This window comes from Cervus elaphus, chromosome 33 (assembly GCF_910594005.1).
Source record: "Cervus elaphus chromosome 33, mCerEla1.1, whole genome shotgun sequence".
NCBI classification, from domain to species: Eukaryota; Metazoa; Chordata; class Mammalia; order Artiodactyla; family Cervidae; genus Cervus; species Cervus elaphus.
This window is the reverse complement of record NC_057847.1, coordinates 37,444,496-37,464,667: the sequence shown is the minus strand read 5'-3', so window position 1 is coordinate 37,464,667 and position 20,172 is coordinate 37,444,496. Positions and strand designations below refer to the sequence as shown.

At 35.5% G+C, this 20,172-nt stretch overlaps 1 protein-coding gene across 6 annotated transcripts in view; it reads left to right on the top strand.

Moving 5' to 3' along the window:
- SLC4A10 (solute carrier family 4 member 10) overlaps positions 1-20,172 on the top strand; it is a 337,954-nt gene that overhangs the window by 146,029 nt on the left and 171,753 nt on the right. For all 6 annotated transcript variants that reach the window (XM_043894685.1, XM_043894680.1, XM_043894684.1 and 3 more), the window contains exon 3: positions 9,571-9,717. In XM_043894685.1, coding sequence (XP_043750620.1) covers positions 9,571-9,717 — 147 coding nt within the window. The remainder of the gene's footprint in view (positions 1-9,570; positions 9,718-20,172) is intronic.

Sequence of the window (20,172 nt, the reverse complement as noted above, 5' to 3'; positions counted from 1 at the left end):
TGTGACTTTTTAATTCTTTCAGCAAAATAGCACAAGAAACAACAGTGCAGTAAGTAGCCTAATAGTATCTCTCTGCACTGTACACACATACACACTCACTTAACACCCTCTTGGTTTCTTTTCTTTCTCTCTGTAGCTCTAACCTCAGAAGAGGATTTCTGTTGGGCTGAGAGCTCTTTGATATGTTATGATAAATGATGCCTTGTTGTGTTTTCTGATTCTGTTAGAGTATCCATGGAATTAAAGATCACATGCTTATTCAGCTTAATGTACTTGACCTTTTCCCATGATTGACACGTCTAAATAAATGGCTGTAGCAACTCAGTAATTATGCACCAGCTGTGTTATATTCATTTCACGGAAAAAACACACAGTTCTCTTCAAGAGTAGATAGCTTGACCCTTTTCTTGCCAGCTAAATAAAGCAGAGTAGTTAATTAGTATTATTATGAATCATAGTAGGATTCCTTTCCATCCCAAATGCATCTCTTTTCTCAAAGCATTTTGTAAACACTCAGTATACTATGACCACAGACACATAAAGTGTTGTTTCAGTACTGGTATTTCTTACATAATGAAAATATTTACAATAATTCTGAACCTGCTTGATAAGATAGTTCCACACAATATAAGGGTCAGAAATCCAGAATTGGTTAACAAGATTTCTGTTCAGAAAGCAGTATTACCTTTAATGAACCCTTTGTTTTTCTAATAGGGAAACTATTTTCCCTCAACTGACATGCAAGTAAATTTCAAATAAATCTTTTGTTCAGTGCTTATTTCTTTTAATAGCAGTGTTGCATTCTCACTTCTTTAAAATATGTTCATATCTAAATAATCAGTATTTTTATTAATTTGGGTTTTTTTTTAACATTATGTAAAGTTAATTCTTATTGACCATCTTGATGAATTTAAGAAATGCTCATTGGAAACAATTCCTTTTTTAAATAAAATTCTGGACCATCATAAAATAAAAATTATTCTGTATCTAATCTTGAAAAATAATTCCAGTTATGTTTAATAAGTCATTTCAAAACCATATCATTTATCACTAAGTTTCTTGAATTCTTTATCTTCTTCAGTGGTGTCTATTAAATTTTGGATATAATAATGTAGGAAAATTTTATGATAACATTAACCTGAAAATGTTACTTGTATATGTTTTTCTACAGAGTCTAAGGTGTTTCTCTAATTTCTTAGGCCAGGCTTTATATAGTTAGGATTAGAAAACTTGTCAATATATTGAAAAGCTGGAAGACAATGAAATAAGACAGAAAATTTGTCTTCATCTTTCTTTAAGCAATTGAGAATGAGTAGCCTGAAGGGGGAAAGGAGCTAACCCAAGTGTCTACCATTTGATAGGCAACATGGTGAATCTTTTATACCAGTTATATTATCTCATATAATCTTTGTAGAAAATTTCCTAAACCTATTGATAAATTTTTAATACATATATTATTTAATTCATCCTAAAATCAAGCACAATGTTTCCGTATCAAAGGAGGACTATTATTATTTAACAGTTTTAACCACATTTGTTCTTTATACCCCATTCTTCCCCTTCAGCATAATGAGATGAGAACCAGATGGTAATGTGCATAGAAGGGGAGACCCAAAATTATGAATCTGGAAATTTATATAGAAACTACTATATAACAGTCTTTTTCCACCTTGAGAGGTAGATAAATCTTTTATACCTTATATAAACAAATCTCAGGGAAGATAAGGGGAAGATCCCCAGTGTAAACCCTTTGGAATACAAACCAGTAGCTCTGGGACTTTTATTATCTTTTGAAATGTAAACATATAAATCTGTGAGATAGTGTCTATATCTTTTGAAGGTCTCTATGTTTTTAGGCAATCTTTAACTTCCAAAATTTACCCTTAATCTAGGTTTCAGTTTATTTGGTGTATAAGTCTCTAACCATACAGATAATATTTTCTCTGTTTCATAGCCATGAATTGTGGCAATTTCAGTATTATTGCACTGAAATCTGTGACCATTAGCTTTGTTTCTATTCTTAAGTTTTTTAGTGTGTTTAGTAGCATAATGCATCATATGTCTGTTATCTATGTATTTTACTAAAAATATCATCTCTGTGAAAAGATTTATATGTGCAATAAAAATTTTTTAAGCATCAGAAACTATCGCGCACTATTCTAGATACTTGGGATACATCAGTGAACAAATTAGAGATCCCTGCTTTTCTGAAATTTAAAAACTTTCAGAAGAAACTAGAAATTCAACACTAATCATTTATTATGCTTATGTAAATAACTTAGTGTAGAAAGTTCCTGGGTGGCAGTGAGAATGCCAAGGAAGCCATTGTGACTGGAGTGGAGTGATGGGGAAATGAGCAGGGGAGGCAATGGAAGAGCTGACAGGAATGGGGAAATCTCAGGGGACATGCGGATCTCAGAGGGCCTCATAGAGCGTTAGAGAAACCTTGGCTTTTTCTCTGAGTGAAACAGGTTAGCAGAAGATTTAGCTGAGGAATGACATAATCTAACCTGTCTTTTAAGAGGGCTACGTTAGTTGCTGCATTTAGAACAGATTGTAGGGGTTAAAGGTAGACTCAAGAAGATCTGTCTGGAGGCTAATGCAGTAATTCAGGTTGGGTGTCATGTGACCTGACCAGAGCAGTGAAATGAAATAAAAAGCAGACAAATTTTGAATATATTTTGAAAGTTGTCCCAACACATTTTCCAGTGGATTTGGTTGTAGGCTTAAGAAGAGAGGTAAAAATGATTCCAAGGTTTTTGTTCTTCTGAGCAACTTGGAAAATGTTTTATCATTGACTGAGATAGACAAGATTGTGGGGGAGCAGTTTATTTGGGGAGTTGGGTTGGGATAGATTAGGAATTTAGTTGTCAACATGTTGATCTTGAGATGTCTTTTAGACATGCAGTGGAGGTATCAGGCAAGCAGTTGGATGTGCTAGTTTGGAGTCTGGGAAAGAAGTTTGAGCTGGAGATAGAAAATTGGGAGCTGCTCACATAACGGTTATATTAGGGGCAGATTGAGGCTTTGTGTGACCTGAAGCTTAAGCAATTTTGAGGATTGTCTAAGAGAAAGAATTCAAAATTTGGATTCAAATTACATACAAAGGTGAATATTTATAATGAGAAAAATCCAAACACTTATTTGGAAACTGATAAGCAGTGCAAAATCATAACATTTGGAGAAATGGCATAATATTTTTAGTAACTGCCTGACATACTTCTGCTCAATGGACATGAGTTTGAGCAAACTCTGAGAAACAGTAATAGGGAAGCCTGGCATGTTGTAGTTCATGGAATTGCAAGGAGTTAGACATGACGTAGTGACTGAACAATGGAAACAACATACATCTGAAATACTTTTCTTCCAACATTCTTGAACTTTAATGTCAAAGATTTTAAAACGTTCTTTTCTGTTGAAAATATGGAAAGTTAAATTAGTCTTTATCATGATTTAATTAAAATTTAATTTTTACTAGTGATAGTCTAGAAAGATTTCTTTCATTTTTACAACTTATTTACAATGTTATGAAAATTTTCAGGGTTGTCTTAAAGTTTAAAACTTCTATGAAGCTTCTTGCATATATAACCTGAAAGATTTAGAAGAATTTCCCAAAGACTAACTCTGACTCTGTGCAATTGAAACCATGCTTCTTTTCCACTGCCCACATGCTTCCAATACTAGGCAGATAATGATACCTTTGTGTATTATGACACCATTTCAGCCCTGAACATTCGTGTCAAAATGTAGCACAATGAGTACTAGGCCGCTGGAAACTATTCCTACTTTAGGATATTTGGGATAGTTAACTAATAATTTACTCATATCTGAAAGTGATTATGAATCACATAAATATGTTCCTTTAAACCCAACCTAAATGTATCTCCAACTCTATTTCCTCTTGTTACTGTTGTTTAGTTGCCAAGTCATGTCCAGCTCTTTTTGTAGCCCCATGGACTGTAGCCTGTCAGGCTCCTCCATCTGTGGGATTTCCCAAGCAAGAAGACTGGAGTGGGTTGCCGTATCCTTCTCCTGGGGATCTTCCCTACTAGGGACTGAACCCATGCCTCCTGCATTGGCGCATGGATTCTTTACCACTCAGCCACCAGGGAAGCCCCTATTTCCTCTTAGTTTCCCCAAAATGTTTCCAGATACACAATGCCCCCCCCCATTGTGAAGGTATTTTATATTTACAAATTTTCCTAAAATATATGACCATGAGAACACAGTTTTTTAAAAAATTAAAAGACTTTACTTTTCAGAGCAGTTTTAGGTTTGGGGAGATTATACAGAAAATACAGAGTTCCCGTGTGCTCTTTCTCTCCCCTGCACATAGTTTTCCTATTATTAACATTTTGCATTAGTGCAGTACATTTATTACAAATGATAAACCAATATTAATAGATTGTTATTAACTAAACCCCATAGTTGACATTTGGATTGACTGTTTGTTTTGTGTATTTCTGTGGGTTTTGGCAAGTATACAATATTACGTACACATCATTACAGTATCATCCAGGATACTGTCGCTTCTGTAAAAATGCCTGATACTCCCCCTCTTCACCCCTAATCCCACTCCCGGAACTCCTGGAATCTCTGACATTTTTAACTGTTTCTATGGTTTTACCATTTCCAGAACGTCATATACAGGTTAACATCTTAGAGTATGTTGCCTTTTCACTGACTTCGTTCACTCAGCAATATGAATTTAAGTTTCCTCTGTGTCTTTGTTGTTGATGATACTCCATTGCATGGATGTACCACAGTTTGTTTATTCATTCACCTAGTAAAGAACATCTTGGTTGTTTCCCAGTTTTTGATGATTATAAATAAAGCTGCTATAACAATTTGTGTGCATGCTTTTGCGTAGGCATTAGTTTTCAACTCATGGTATAAAATGGCTAGTGAGTAAATTAGCACTTAGATTAAGATCTACACACAGACATTACACCTTTCACAAAAATTAACCTAAAATGGATCATTTACCTAAATGTAAACCAAGATTATACAACTTCTATAGGATAACATAGGAGAAAATCTAGGTGACCTTGAGCTTGGAGGTGACTTCTTATATGCAACAACAAAAAGCACAATCCATGAAAAAATTTTGATAAATTAGACTTCTTTAAAATGAAAACTTCTACTTTGTGAAAGACACTGTTACAGGATTGAAAAGACAAGCTGCAGACAGGAGAATACACTTGCAGAAGATAACTGATAAAGGACTGTTACCCCAAATATACAAAAAACTCTTAAAATTCAACAATAAGAAAATAATCCAATTACAAAATAGGAAAGGATCTGAAGAGAAATCTCAGCCGAGAAGATATATAGATGGTAAATAAGCATATAAAAAGATGCTCAGCATCATATGTCATTAGGGAATTGCAAGTTAAAGCAATGTGATACCATTACACATCTATTAGAATGGCTAAAATCCAAAACATTGACATCATCAAATGTTGGCAAGGAAGTGGTGCAACAGGATCTCCCGTTCTTTGCTCATTGGAATGCAAAATGGTACAACTACTTTGGATTATAGCCTGGTAGTTTCAACAAAGGTAAACTTAAGCTTACCATATAATCCATCAATTATGCTAATAGTGAAAAAAACAAATGAGTCTTTTCTTTTTAACCAGCCCTGTAGGATTCTGTGTCAGGAAATTCTTTCAGAGTGTTCTTTCTTTTCTGAACTAAAGACATTAGTTCAGCTCTGTGTCTTGGCGTCCTCTTCTTATCTGAATATATTTGGATATAGTTTCAGATTGTTTATGTCAGCCTTGACTTGGCAACTTCTTAGGATGTTACTTCTGGCAATTGCCCATGATATTCACATTCTACAAACAAAGGCAATATTGATTACACTCAACCATGCCCTCTGAACTGGCCAATCAGGTTCACGATTCTCCTTATCTTTGTCTGGCAAACAGTTCAGTTCAGTTCAGTTCAGTTCAGTTTCTCAGTCGTGTCCAACTCTTTGCAACGCCATAGACTGTCTGGTAATGGCTTTCTTAATTAACAATTTTTGGAGAAGGAAATGGCAACCCCCTCCAGTACTCTTGCCTGGAAAATCCCATGGACGGAGGAGCCTGGTAGGCTACAGTCCTTGGGGTCACGAAGAGTCGGACACGACTGAGCGACTTCACTTTCAATTTTCACTTTCACGCGTTAGAGAAGGAAATGGCAACCCACTCCAGTGTTCTTGCCTGGAGAATTCCGGGGACGGAGGAGCCTGGTGGGCTGCTGTCTGTGGGGTCGCACAGAGTCGGACATGACTGAAGCGACTTAGCAGCAGCAGCAGCAGTAGCAATTAACAATTGTTAGAAACCTTTACAACCTTTAAGGCTTAGCTCTAGGAAATGGTCACTGTCTAAACTTATACAACTTTTATTCATTTCCCTATCCACTGAAACTGCTCTCAAGAAAGGTACAAATAAACATTAATTTCCGACTGTAATAGCTAATTTTTAGTCAATTTCGTTTGACTCCTTTATAGCATATAATTTCTTAAAGCTCTTTTTCTTTGGTTTCTTTTAAAATGTTTAAAATTGTGAGCTGAAGCATACATATGGAAAAGTGCATAAAGCTTATGTACAAAGTTTAACAAATATTTTTAAACCAAAAACTTGTATCATGAAACAGAACATTTTTAGCACCCCAGAAGCTTTTCATGTGGTTAGAAGCAGGTGTTTAATCTCCCATGTTTAATTTAATTGGAAATTCATGTCTTCATTTTCTTAAATTGTTTCTTAAATCTTTGATTTTTTTCTGTTAACTATTCAGTGTTTTATGCAAGTCTCAATCTTTGTTGCTTTATACCTTCTCCATGGTTGATAGCCTTCAACTTACTAGAGCAGAGGATTACAATGTAGTAATGTCCAAGTAATTCAAAATTATTAATGTTAAACGCCAATGTTTGTGACTTATTTTAAATATTTAACTTTGTGGTATATCCTGTTACCTTGTAAGTTCTCCTTCCTAGAGCTTCCTCAAAAGGTTTTTTGTTATTTTCTTTTTAATTCATTAAATTTTTATTTTTATATGTTTTAAAGGTTACAGTCCATATATAGTTATTACAAAATATTGGCTATATTCCCTCTGTTGTCCAATACATCTTTTAGCCTGTCTTATGTCCAATAGTTTGTACCTTCCACTCCCTCTCTTCTATATTCCCCCCCACCATTGGTAACTGCTAGTTTGTTCTCTATATCTGTGAATCTGCTTCTTTTTAAATTGTATTCACTACTTTATTGTATTTTAGTTTCCACATATAAGAGATATCCTACGGTATTTGTCTTTCTCTGTCTGACTTATTTCACTTAGCACAATGCCTTCCAGATCCATCCATGTTGTTGCAAATGGCAAAATTTCATTCTTTTTTAATCGCTAAGTAGTATTTAATTGTGTGTGAGTATATATATACACACACAGGGCTTCCCTGATGGCTCAGTGATAAGAAATTAACCTGTAACATAGGAGATGCATGAGAGGAGTCTTTGATCCCTTAGTCGGGAAGATCCCCTGGAGGAGGGCATGGAAACCCACTCCAGTATTCTTGCTTGGAGAATCCCATGGACAGAGGAGCCTAGCAGGCTACAGTCCATAGGGTTGGAAAAAATTGGACATGACTGAAGTGACTGAACACACACACACACACACACACATACACACAGATATATATCATACCTTTATCCGTTCATCTGCTGATGGATACACGTTGCTTCCATATCTTGGCAATTGTAAATAATGCTGGTTATTTTTCTTTAAAGTTTTTCTGTGTATATTTTAGATTGTTCCAGTTCGGTTAAAATAAAGATGTTGGAAATTTTCAATTTTTTCAGTATATAGATTAAATCATGTCTCTTTGAGGGGGTGGGTTCACATCTTCAAATTGTTTCTAATATATGCATTCAGAGCAATATACCACCCTTATGAATGCTAGTTTTTATATAAATTGGAGAAGGCTGAAACCAGCTGATATGTACAAATAAAATAATGTCTTATTTATATTTGTATCCCTGATACCCATCACAATACCATTCAATAAGTTGTTCATTTCAGTAAACATTTGCTAGGTATCCGTTATATGCTAGGCACTGTGTCAGGTGACAAAGATACGAAATAACTGACACATGGACCTTCCCTAAAGAAGATTCATAAGAAAACTACTTATAAGTAAACAACTACAATCAAGCGCTTTGATGTATATGATTAAAACACCAGAGGATCCTAAGGGGAAAAACTGTCATGTATATTTAGACTAAGGGAGTATGACAAGTTTCATAGATGGCATAATCCTTGAACTGAGATTTGGGAGATGAGTTAGGTATTCACCAGGAAAGACAAAGGTGTTTCATACAATTGGAGGAACAGTACCAGCATTAAGTGAAAGAGAGACTTGAGAACACCTGGCAATTTAGGAATGAAAGGATACATGCTGCCTTATCGTGTGTGTGGCAGAGTGGAAGCCTAGAGAAATAGGCAGATGTCAGCTATTGTTTGGCTTTATAGATACTAAAAGCTTTATCCTTTAGGCAACAGAAAGCAATCAATGAGTCTAAAACAGGGGAGTTACGTAGTCAGATTTGCATTTTGGGAAAAAATGGCATAGTATTCAGAATGGCACAAGGTTGGAATTAGAAAAGAAAATGCTAGGGAGAATGCTCTAATAGTCCTGGTGAGAGATGAGGGTCCAAATTAAGACAGTGGCACCAGTGAAATTGAAGAGAGAATGAATTAATGAGATGTAAAGGAGGACTTGGGTACAAACTGGATGTGCTTTGAGATGACTGGACAGATCTTACATTTACTGAGATAGATATTGGATAGATGATACTTGGGGGACAAAGTAAAGGATGAGTTCCATGGAATTTAACACGCTTATGGGAAGGATGTCCGGGTAAATATGTCTAATAGGTGGGTGGATGGTTATGTAAGTCTATAAGAGAGAATTGGTGTCAAATCCTGGGGATCCCAATCTTGAATGAATAAATACAAGGAGAACCAGAAAAGGAAACTAATTTGAGCAAAAAAAGAAAAATAAAGGAGGAGGATGACCTAGAGAAAGTTAAATCATAGAGAAGAAAATGGTCAATAGTATCAAGTGCCACACATAGAAACAGTAGAGCCTAAATATTCCACAGGATTTGACATTACTAGGATTTTGGTGAAATCTGTTTTAATTAGAGATAATGATTGTTTCACACACTTAACTGTGAAGGGAAGTGAACTGGTAAAATAACTGGTTAGTTAAGTGCAGGGAGAAAATAGAACAAAAAAAATTAATGAAAAAAAATATAAATTATGGGGAATAGACACAGGGAATTACTGTGATAGTTAATAAAATAATGGTGGTTATGAAATACTGTATAACCAAATACTTAGTATTGTAGATGTTTGATAGACCTGTGTACCAAAGTACAGTGCTAAGCTAGAAGGATAGCACATCATAAAAACTCAAGAACCATTTGATGGATTGAATTGTGTTGGGTTTCCAATAACAAGCAAATAATCATCTTCTGTGCCTTGGAATAATCCAAAGCTTAATTTGTATATTTACTTCTGATAAAGGTCATCGGACACTATTTATTGGCGTTCATGTGCCCCTGGGAGGAAGAAAAAGCCATCGACGTCACAGGCATCGTGGTCATAAACACAGAAAGAGAGACAGAGAGAGAGATTCAGGACTAGAGGATGGAAGGGAGTCACCTTCCTTTGGTAAGAATCTTCCTGTTTGTTTTAATTAAATTTATCATTGTTATATTATACTTGTTTAGACAATCCATAATTAGCAGTAATACTTCATACTCATAAAATTGTTTATACCTTTATAAAAGATGTTGGGCAGATTGGGGAGAAGTGGGGGAGAGAACGTTTAATCTTTTTCTCTTGTGCATCTGTTTTGTGAAGGTGAGAATTAGCTTAGATTTGTGATTGAGGAAATACACTTAAGTAGTAGAATTTATTGTACTAATTCTTGATAATTTATACAAATAATAGTGCTTGCTCTAAGTAGTTTGAAAATCCAGATGGAAATGTCTTTATCAAGTTCCCATTTACACTACTGCTGATGCTCTCCAAATTTCACTCTTAAGATGTGAAATTTCTACTATTTTAAATGTTATTCCTTTGAAAGTGTACAGTTGACCTTTGAACAATACAGATTTGAAGTTGGAGTGTCTACTTGTACATGAATTTTTGTTTTCAATAGTTAATACCACAGCACTACATTGTTCGTGGTTGGTTGAATCCATGGATATGGAACCAGATATGAGTGACCATAAATTATATATGAATTTTCAACTGGGAGGAAGGTCAGTTCCCCTAATTCTCATATTGCTCATGGGTCAACTGTATACAGAATATCAAAGCACAGTGATATGGAAGTTACTAACAATTCCTGAGTGCCATGAGAGTCTGTGTATTGACATAATTAAGAACTTGACTTTCAGTTGTCTGACCGTCCCACTTCCTGTGACCTCCTTCACTGCACCTTGTTCACTTACTCACCTGTAGTCACGCCTCCTCTGAAATCACTAATGCATTCATTTTGCTCTCTGACCACAGCTTCTCTCCTTATTTGCTTGTTCAACTACTTGGCCTCTCTCCTTTTTTTCTATCCATGTTACATTTATTTCCTTATTCTACTCTGATTTCATGGCCAATTTTAGCAGTACTTTTGCTAATATTCTAAATTACCTTAGGTTCCCTGTTTTAGTTTTACCCATACCTTCACCTCTACCTTAAAAAGCATATTTATGTTGGGGTTCCTCTATGTGCCTACTTCCCCCGGTAGGCATGCTCTGCAAGATGTGGTCATTCAACAGGCAGATTGTAGCAATTTAAATTCATTACTCAAGTGGGAATTCCCCAGTGGTCCAGTGGTTAGAACTCAGCACTTTCACTGCCAAGCTGGGTTTGATCCATGGTTAGCACAGGTGTGCCCCCCCCAAAAAATTGTTACTTACGTGAACCTTCAATACTTTCTCCCAATTCTATTGCATTTTTTTCAATTTTTGTAATAATTATTTTTCAATCTTCTTCATCCTTCTCTAATGCCTCCTTTTTCACAGTCACTTAGCAGCCACTTTCTACTTCAAAAGGAAAATATGTCACCAGAAAGAATTCACTCAACTTCCCTCACATAAAGACATAAACATATACTTATATCTGCAACAAGTTTTTTCCACTTTAACAAAAAGGGAGTTTGCTTTTCAATTATGTTTAATTCCTATTCCCTCCCACCTGGAAATTTACACAATTTATAATCTAGTTGATTTCTTCTTCTCAACTGGATTATTCTTGTCATCCATCCTTCTAGCTGCCTCAAACCCACATTCCCCCGTCAGATTGTATTCAAATATGAGATTAAGTTAGCATATGAAGTTTGGGGTAACAATTTTACTTTTAATTACTCTATAGGCATTGCTTTATTCAATACCTGGTTTTGCTAAGTGTTGCAGAGAAGTTTTTAATCTCTATATTTTTTCATTTTAAAAATTTATTTCTTTTAAGCTTGAATGCTTATAGACAGTTTTTTTTTTTTTTGCATTCTCTTATTTAAGAAAACTTGCTAAGATAGGCCTAATGGTGAATATATTAAAACGCCTTTACAGTCTGCACATTTTCCTGTCTTTCTGATTTTGTTCCACTTACTTTGGTCTCTTTGTGAATTATTAATACATCTGTATCTTGGATTTATGATATCTGCTCTTTGTCCTTTTTTTGTAGCTTGAAATTAGTCTCTCATTCTTCATTTGACGATCTGCAGTATCAGTTCTGCATTTTACTACTTCTATTAGGGATTTTGATTTTGCTGTTGTATTTTTAGTTTTCTTGAGTTAATTTCTTATCTCATCTGATTTTTCTTTACATTTCCTCCTGTCCTTTCCTAGATTTTGGTTTTCCTGCCTGATGAGCTTCCTGGGTGGCTCAGATAGTAAAGAATGTGCCTGGAATGCAGGAAACCCAGGTTTGATCCTTGAATCAGGAAGATCCCTCTGGATAAGGGAATGGCAACCCACTGCAGTATTCTTTTTAAAAAAAAATTATTTATTTTAGTTTTGGCTGCACTGGGTCTTCCTTGCTTTGTGACCTTTCTCTAATTGAGTGAATGAGGGCTACTCTTCGTTTCTTCGTTGTGGCTCACAGGCTTAATTGCTCTGCAGCATGGACCAGGGATCTAACCCGTGTCCCAGAAGCGTTGGCAGGTGTATTCTTAACCACTGGACCATCAGGGAAGTCCCCACTCCAGTATTCTTGCCTGGAGAATCCCATGGACAGAGGAGCCTGATGGGCTACGGTCCATGGGGTCGCAAAGAATGAAACACCACTGAATGACTAACACTTTTCTTGCTTGAGAGCCTGTGTTTTTAGTCATTTGATGGTCTCCATTATTTCTGGACATTTTCTTTTGATTCTGAAGCAGATGATTTTCAGAGGTAATGATCTTCTTTTGGGCCATCAAGATTATTTTGACTCTTCATTGACTTGTAGTATTTTACAGGCTCCCAGATTTTTTTCTTTTTACTCGGCAAAGATATCCATACTATGTATATCCAGCTTTATCCTAAGAGTTCTTAGAGAGACAGGGCCCTCAGTGTGCTGTTTGTCTCCATTGCTGTGTATAGTTATGGGCATTAAAATTCCCCAGATATATTGTACTTATATCAGGGTAGATTGATTGATAGTGGGGAGTATATAAAGAAGAATACTCTGAGTCTCCTACACTAGCATGTTGGAAGGATGGTCATCTCTGATTCAGTGGAGAGTAGAGGTACGAAAGTGTCTCCCACATTTTTGGGGTTTTTTGTTTCATGAAGTGGGGCCTATGAGTATGATAAAGACAAAGCTGGGTAGATTTCTCTTTCTCCAGCTCCATCTGTGTAGTTAGGAGAGGCTCCCTCGTAAACTCTAAGAATGGAATATCTGTTGGAATTAGCTTTCATGGTTACTTTGAGTTTTCATTCTCTTCTAATATTGGAGAAAATATATTCACATTATCTTAGAAGTGATTTGTAAACAAACAAAAATAAGCTGGTTCCCTCGGCTTCTATCATTTTGTTTTTTTCCTGTGGTTGGATACATTATGTCAGTTTTTCTAGAACAGTGGCTCTCACCTTTAAAACCCAGGAATTTTAAAAACATTTTGATGGCCAAACCCCATACTGATCAGAATCTCTGTGGGTGGGGCATAGGTATTTTTAAAAGTACCTCAGTTGATTCAAAGCCAAGATTGAGATCCACTGTTCTAGATACTTTGCTATTCAAAGTGTGGTTCAAGAGCCAGCAATATTAGCATCACATTTGAGCTTAGAAATACAGAATCTGATACCCATTCTTAGACCTACTGAATAGGAATCCATGCATTAACGACAACCTTAGGTAATTTATATGCCCATTAAAATTAGACAGACTCTAGAATATTGCTTGTCAAATCTTGTTACATGTTAGAGTCACACGAAGAGCCCTTAAAAAATATTGATGCTCAAAGACTTTTATTTGCTTAATTTTGGGTGTTTCTCTAGGCACTGGTATTTTTTTAAAAAGTACCCAGGTGATTTAATATCCAGCAAGGATCAAGAGCCATTGATCTTAAGAGAGTCCTGCCTCTTTATTTGGTGAAACTTGGCAATAAGTCAGGTGAGCCAGAGTCTCTCTCTGTTGTGTCAGCCGCTGTTTTTGCATGCCACCTATTCCTTCCTCCCCCAACCATCTGAGTATCTTTATTGATATTGAGACCTAAGATGTGTTTTATCAGGGACAAATGTTTGGCACTCTGGTGATCTCTAAGCAGTAGAACTTCCTAGATTTCACTTTTTTTTTTTCAGTTTCTTCAGGACTAATAATCTGCTTTTATTCCTATCCCACAGTCAGTTTAAATGCCTTGATAATTTAGTACTCAGCTACATGCTAAGACTGAAGCCATGTTATGAACACCATTCTTTTGATTTGGGCTTTGATATTCAGCATAGTGTGAATATATGTGATTGCTATTCCGAAGGCTTTGAAGAAAATTTCTGACTACTTAAGAAATATTTATTTTACTTGGAAAGATTTCCAAGAAAATCTTTTGAATGCATGCCTACAAGTGCTTTAAAATGATTAAAAATTCAACTTCCAGAGGTGTGGGTTAGAGGAGAGTGTGAGGACGCATCAGGTTCCTCTGGTGGGCTCCCAGAGGTTTTACATTGTAAACTGGAGTGTGTGTCTATGGAGACGTGGAATAATTTGGACTCATATTTCTGGAGCAAGGATCAATTTAACAAAAAGATTTTAGTGTAAATGTTTGAATTTTGGCACTCCTAAAAATTTTGTTACTCCATTCTATGAGAAACATCCAGAATCCCATTTTATTATATAACTCTGTCACATAAAGCAATGCTGTTAGGAACCTGATTCTGTTAGTGCTGTATCCAGGGAAAACCGAGCAGGCCTGACTGAAGCCGAAGAACCTGCTCAAGTCACAGGCCTGGGCTGGCTGGGTCTAGTCCGCCAGGGCCCATGGTTGGAATGTGATCTCTAGGTGAGTCCAAAGGCAGACCCAGCTTTTTGGCTGTGCAGTAATGGTGGTGGTGATGCTTTGATTATACAGAAAACTTTTTTTTTTCCATTTTTTTCTTCTTTTTTATATTCTACTTTTATCTTATTTTTACAAACCCTTGTGTTGAGGGCTGACTTTCAATAGATCACAGCAAGGGAGCTGCTCTGCTACGAACGAAACCCCGACCCAGAAGCAGGTCATCTACGAATGGTTTAGCACCAGGTTGCCCACGAACGTGGGGTGCCTAATGGGCGAGGGGGCAGTCGCCTTTCTGGCCATGCCCTACAGAAAACTTGATTCTTGAAGTTAAATTCAACCTACTTTTGTTACTGCACTTAAACACAATTGTTTGTATAAGAATGTGATGATTAATTAATTTTTCTTCATACTGTAATCAATTTCCTGATGACAGAAAACTGCTAAAACTTTACATCTTGTTATTTTTAATGTCATCTTTCATTCACCTAATATAATTTAAAATTATATTTTCCACTGGGAACATGGATGAGTTGTTTAAAAATAGGTTTGAAGAATAAGCTTGAAGTCAGTGAAAATATAAAAGATACTGAGGGGAATTCAGAACACTTTAATGTTAATTTGCTCCTCAGCCTCCCAACAAAGAATATAACAGGAATATGTACATTATAATTAGTTAATGTGTAAGCACTGGAAATGAATACTAAAGATACATACTTTATAAATGCTTATTTAAAATACGGTACTCAGAGATACTATGTGAATTTAACACAACCCTGGAATTAGGCTTTGGATTTTTCTTTTCTTAGATGTTAAATTGTATACATACATTAGGAAAAATGACGCAAATACAGAAAACATCTACGTTCAAATCTGTTTATTGATGGCAATGGCTTTCTCTTCCTATTTAACTCGAAACTGGCTGATAGATGAGAATATCAATTAGTTTTTTTTAAAAAAATTTGTAATGAAGTATAACAAATATTTATAAATGTTAAGACATAGAAATGCAAGTGTACAACTCAATGGTTTATCACAAAGAAACATCTAACTGTTAACTCGGCTAGCACTCCAGAAACCCACTTTGTCCTCACTCCCCGTTACTACTTTCTCCTTTTCCCCCAAAAGGATCTCTAGTCTGTCTTCTTACATTGTGTGTCCTGCCTGTTTTTGAATTTTTTATAAATGAAGTCATATAGGAGGTGTATGTGTCTTGATCAGTTGCCCAACAGTGTGTTAGTGGGATTCAAAATGTTTTTGACTGTAGCTTTGGTTTATTCATTTTTATTATGGCATAGTGTTCATTCATTTGTATATACCATGCACTCTACTATTTATGGACATTTAGATCATTTAATTTTTGGAGATACTATGAAGAATGGTGCTGTGAACATATGTCTCTTGGCTCTTGGTGCATATATGCATTTCTTATACCTAAGAATGAAATTATTTATTACTGAGTCATAGGATATGTGCATTTCAATTTTAGTAGAGGATACCAGTTTCCAAAGTAGGGTGCATGTCTATACTTTCACCAGTAAAGTGTGAGAGCGTTTGTTGTTTACATTCTAACTAACACGACAATTTCATTCTATTAACATTAACCATATGATCAGGGGTATAATGGTATGTCATTGTCTTAATTTGCATTTCTTGATTACCAGTGAGTTTATGTAATCTAGCATTTGCTTTTTGACCATTTGGATAGTCTCTTCTATGAAGTGCCTATTCAAGTATTATGCTTGTTTTTTATTTTTTAATTGGATTGTTGTTTTTTTTTTGATTTGTGGAAGTTCTTAACATATTATGGATATAAGTCTTTTGTTTTCATATTTCAATTATCTTCCCACACTTGTGGCTTATACTTTCATTCTTTTAATATAGTTTGATGTATCTACAAATTCCAGAAGAGGCTACTAAGAGGCTGAGACCCTTTTTCCCTAGTGTAGTTTTCTGTATTTTGTAATTTATTTCCATTATAATTTTACTAAATACAGAAACAGATCCTTATCTTAATCTATTAGAGTCTTAGCTACAGTTTGTGTTACAATGATCTATGGACAGAGGAGCCTGGCGGGGTATATAGTCCCTGAGGTTACAAAGAGTTGGACATAAAAAAAAAAAAAAAAAAAAAAGAGTTGGACATGACTGAGCATGCAGGTCAGGATGTTTTCAGTGGCTATCTTAAAAATAAATAAAATAGCTATCAACATTATAAAAATATTTATGCTTAGAAATTTTTTTCTGATATTGATATTACTATAATTTATATGATTTATGTCATATAATTTTAAGTTGAATAGACATTTAAAAGGTCATTGAATAACACATTTTGAACATTTGCTATGTTGAAACATAATCTGAATCTCTTTTTAAGACATTAAAAATATGGTGATAGGATGATCATAAAAAGATTTTTGTGAGCATAACTTAATATCTGTAAAATCATTTCTACTTTAAAGGATGAAAAGCCAGATATAAGAAGTTCTATTTATTTAAAACCCAAATAAGGTATCTTTTGTCCAAGAATAAATTATCCTACTTTTAAAATTATTTCCTATGTTATTATCACTGTGTCTTTGAGAAGTCTTTTAAATATATGATACCCTACCTCAGACTTTCCAAACCTCTTTATTCATAACTGTGAGGTTCTTATTTCTTCATATTATTTCATGGCTATGTTGTGATGAGTGATCCTCATGCTGTATTAGGGGAAACACTAAGAAGTCTTAAACATAATGTTCCTGCACATAGTAGAGTTAGGGAGATTGGGTACATGGTAAATATTATAGATACTCAGATTACTGATGCAGAATACACTGAAATAAGTCATTGAACACAGTGATGAGAGAAATTGTTTCAAAAGCATGAGGAACATAACGCCAGTGTTGAGGCGTGGCTGCTCTGGAATGTGATAAGTGACTTAGTAGTTAAAATAGGCTGCTGTGAGATACAAAACTGCTCTGTCTTGTCACAGGGGTAGGTCTAATAGAAAAATATAATTGATTTCTTAGTGTAACTCTAAAATTGCAATTTTTTCTCTTTTTTAATAGCTACTTGAAGCTCTGATTTAAGTTTTTTTTTTTTTTTGGTCCAGAGCAACCAGTTATAAAGGTAACAGGCTGTCTTGACTCTGATATGATTGGGTTTAGTATTTATTATTATCACCCAGATATTATGCTTTTAGGAAAAATATAATATGAGCATCTTATTTCACATAAACTAAATCATAAATGTATCTGCTACACTGTAATTTCCTTAAGGACATTCATGGGAATTCAGCAGCCTCATTTCAAAATCAACATTCATATTACATCTAGGAAATTGGCATCTTCTTTTGAAGCAGTTAAGCTGGAGACTTGGCTATTGACTGAATTCTTATTCATTTTGCTGTAAAATTTAGTTAACAAATTTCTTAAAATATTTGGTAATAAAACCAAATCTTACATATTAGCATCCAAAAAGAGAAATGTTTTGCTAATGCCTGAAGCAAATAAACTATGTAAATGTAGCTTCTTTTTCCTTTTTCTTATAATTTCTTGAATATATGTCATTATATATATGATACAGTGATGCACATTGGTGGGAACAAGTGAACAATTTGAAAACTGAGGTCCCCTACATTTTAAACCTTTATTCTTTAGAACAATTTTAGGTGTACATCAAAATTCACAGGAAGGTACAGAGAATTCCCATATACTCATTGCTCCCACTCCTTGCCTCCCCTACTATTAATATTGCTCACCAGAATGGTACATTTTTACCAAGGATGAACCTGTGTGGACACATCATAATCATGTCCAAAGCCATAGTTTACCTTAGGGCTCACTTTGGTGTTGTATATCTATGGGATTGAACAAATGTATAATGGCATATACCTGTCATTTTAATATCATACAAAATGTTTTAATGCCCTCAAAATCCTTTATATTCAGTCCCTTCATCCCACTCCCACTTCCAACAACCTCTGACCTTTTTACTCTCACCATAGTTTTCCAGAATGTCACATAGTTGAAATCATACAGAATGTAGCCTTTTCAGATTAGGTTCTTTCACCAACTAATACATGTAACATTCCTCCATGTCTTTTCATGGCTTAGTATCTCATTTAACTTTAGCATTAAATAATAGTTTGTTGTCTAGATGAATCATATTTATCCATTCACCTACTGAAGGACATCTTGCTTTCTTCCAAGTTTTTGCAATTATGAATAAAGCTGCTATAGACATCTGTGTATAGGGTTTCTTTGGTAGGCATAAGTTTCAACTCCTTTGGGTAAATACCAAGGAGAGCAGTTGCTGGATCACATAGTAAAAGTATGGTTAGTTTTGTAAGAGGCTAAGCCGTCTTCCAAAGTGGCCATAAGATTTTACATTTCCAGCAGAAGTGAATGAGAGTTTCTGTTGCTTCACATCCTTGCTGGGATTTGGTGTGGTTAGAATTCTGGATTGAGGGCATTTTAATAGGTGCATAATGTTATCTCATTGTTTTAATCTGAATTTCCCTGATAACATATGATGTGGAACATCTTTTCATATACTTATTTCCCATCAGTATATCTTCTTTGGTGAGTTACCCATTAAAATTGTTGACCCGTTTTTTAAAAACAAGTTTTTGGTTTTATTCAGTTCAGTTCAGTCATGTCCAACTCTTTGTGACCCCATGAACTGCAGCATGCCAGGCCTCCCGGTCCATCACCGACTCCTGAAGTTTACTCAAACTCATGTCCATTGAGTTGGTGATGCCATCCAACCATCTCATCCTCTGTTGTCCCCTTCTCCTCCTGCCTTCAATCTTTCCCAGCATCAGGGTCTTTTCCACGGAGTTAGTTCTTCGCATTAGGTGGCCAAAGTATTGGAGTTTCAGCTTCAGCATCAGTCCTTCCAGTGAGTATTCAGGACTGATTTCCTTTAGGATGGACTGGTTGGATCTCCTTGCAGTCCAAAGGACTCTCGTATTGGTTTTATTAATGTTGAGTATTAAGAGGTCTTTGTGTATTTTGCATAATGGTCCTTTATCAGATTGTGCCTTTTTCAAGTCTGTAGCTTATCTTCCAATTTTTTTGACATCGTCTTTCATTCATGGATAGTTATCTTTGGTGCTGTATCTAAAAAGGCATCAGCATACTCAAGGTCATCTGGGTTTTCTCCTATGTTATCTTCTGAGGGTTTTATGTGTTTGTGTTTTACATGTAGATCTATGATCCATTTTTGGGACTTCCAGGTGGTGCAGTAGAAAAGAATCCACCTGCCAGTGCAGGAGGCTCAAGAGATGTGGGTTTGATCTTTGGGTGGGGAAGATCTCCTGAAGGAGGAAATGGCAACCCACTCACTGTCACCTGGAAAATCCCATGCACAGAGGAGCCTGGTGGGCTACAGTCCCTGGGGTTGCAAAAGAGTCAGATATGATTGAGCACACACACACACGATCCATTTTGAGTTTATTTTGGAAAAGTGTTGTAAGGTTTGTGTCTAGATCAGTGTTTTTGCATGTGGGTGACCATTTGATGAAGAAATTTTACTACTCTGGCTCCTTTGTCAAAAATCAGATGACTATATTTACGGAATTCTATTGTTGGGCTCTTTATTCTGTTCCATTGATCTATTTGTCTGTTCTTCTGCCATTATCACACTGTCCTGATTGTTGTAGCTCT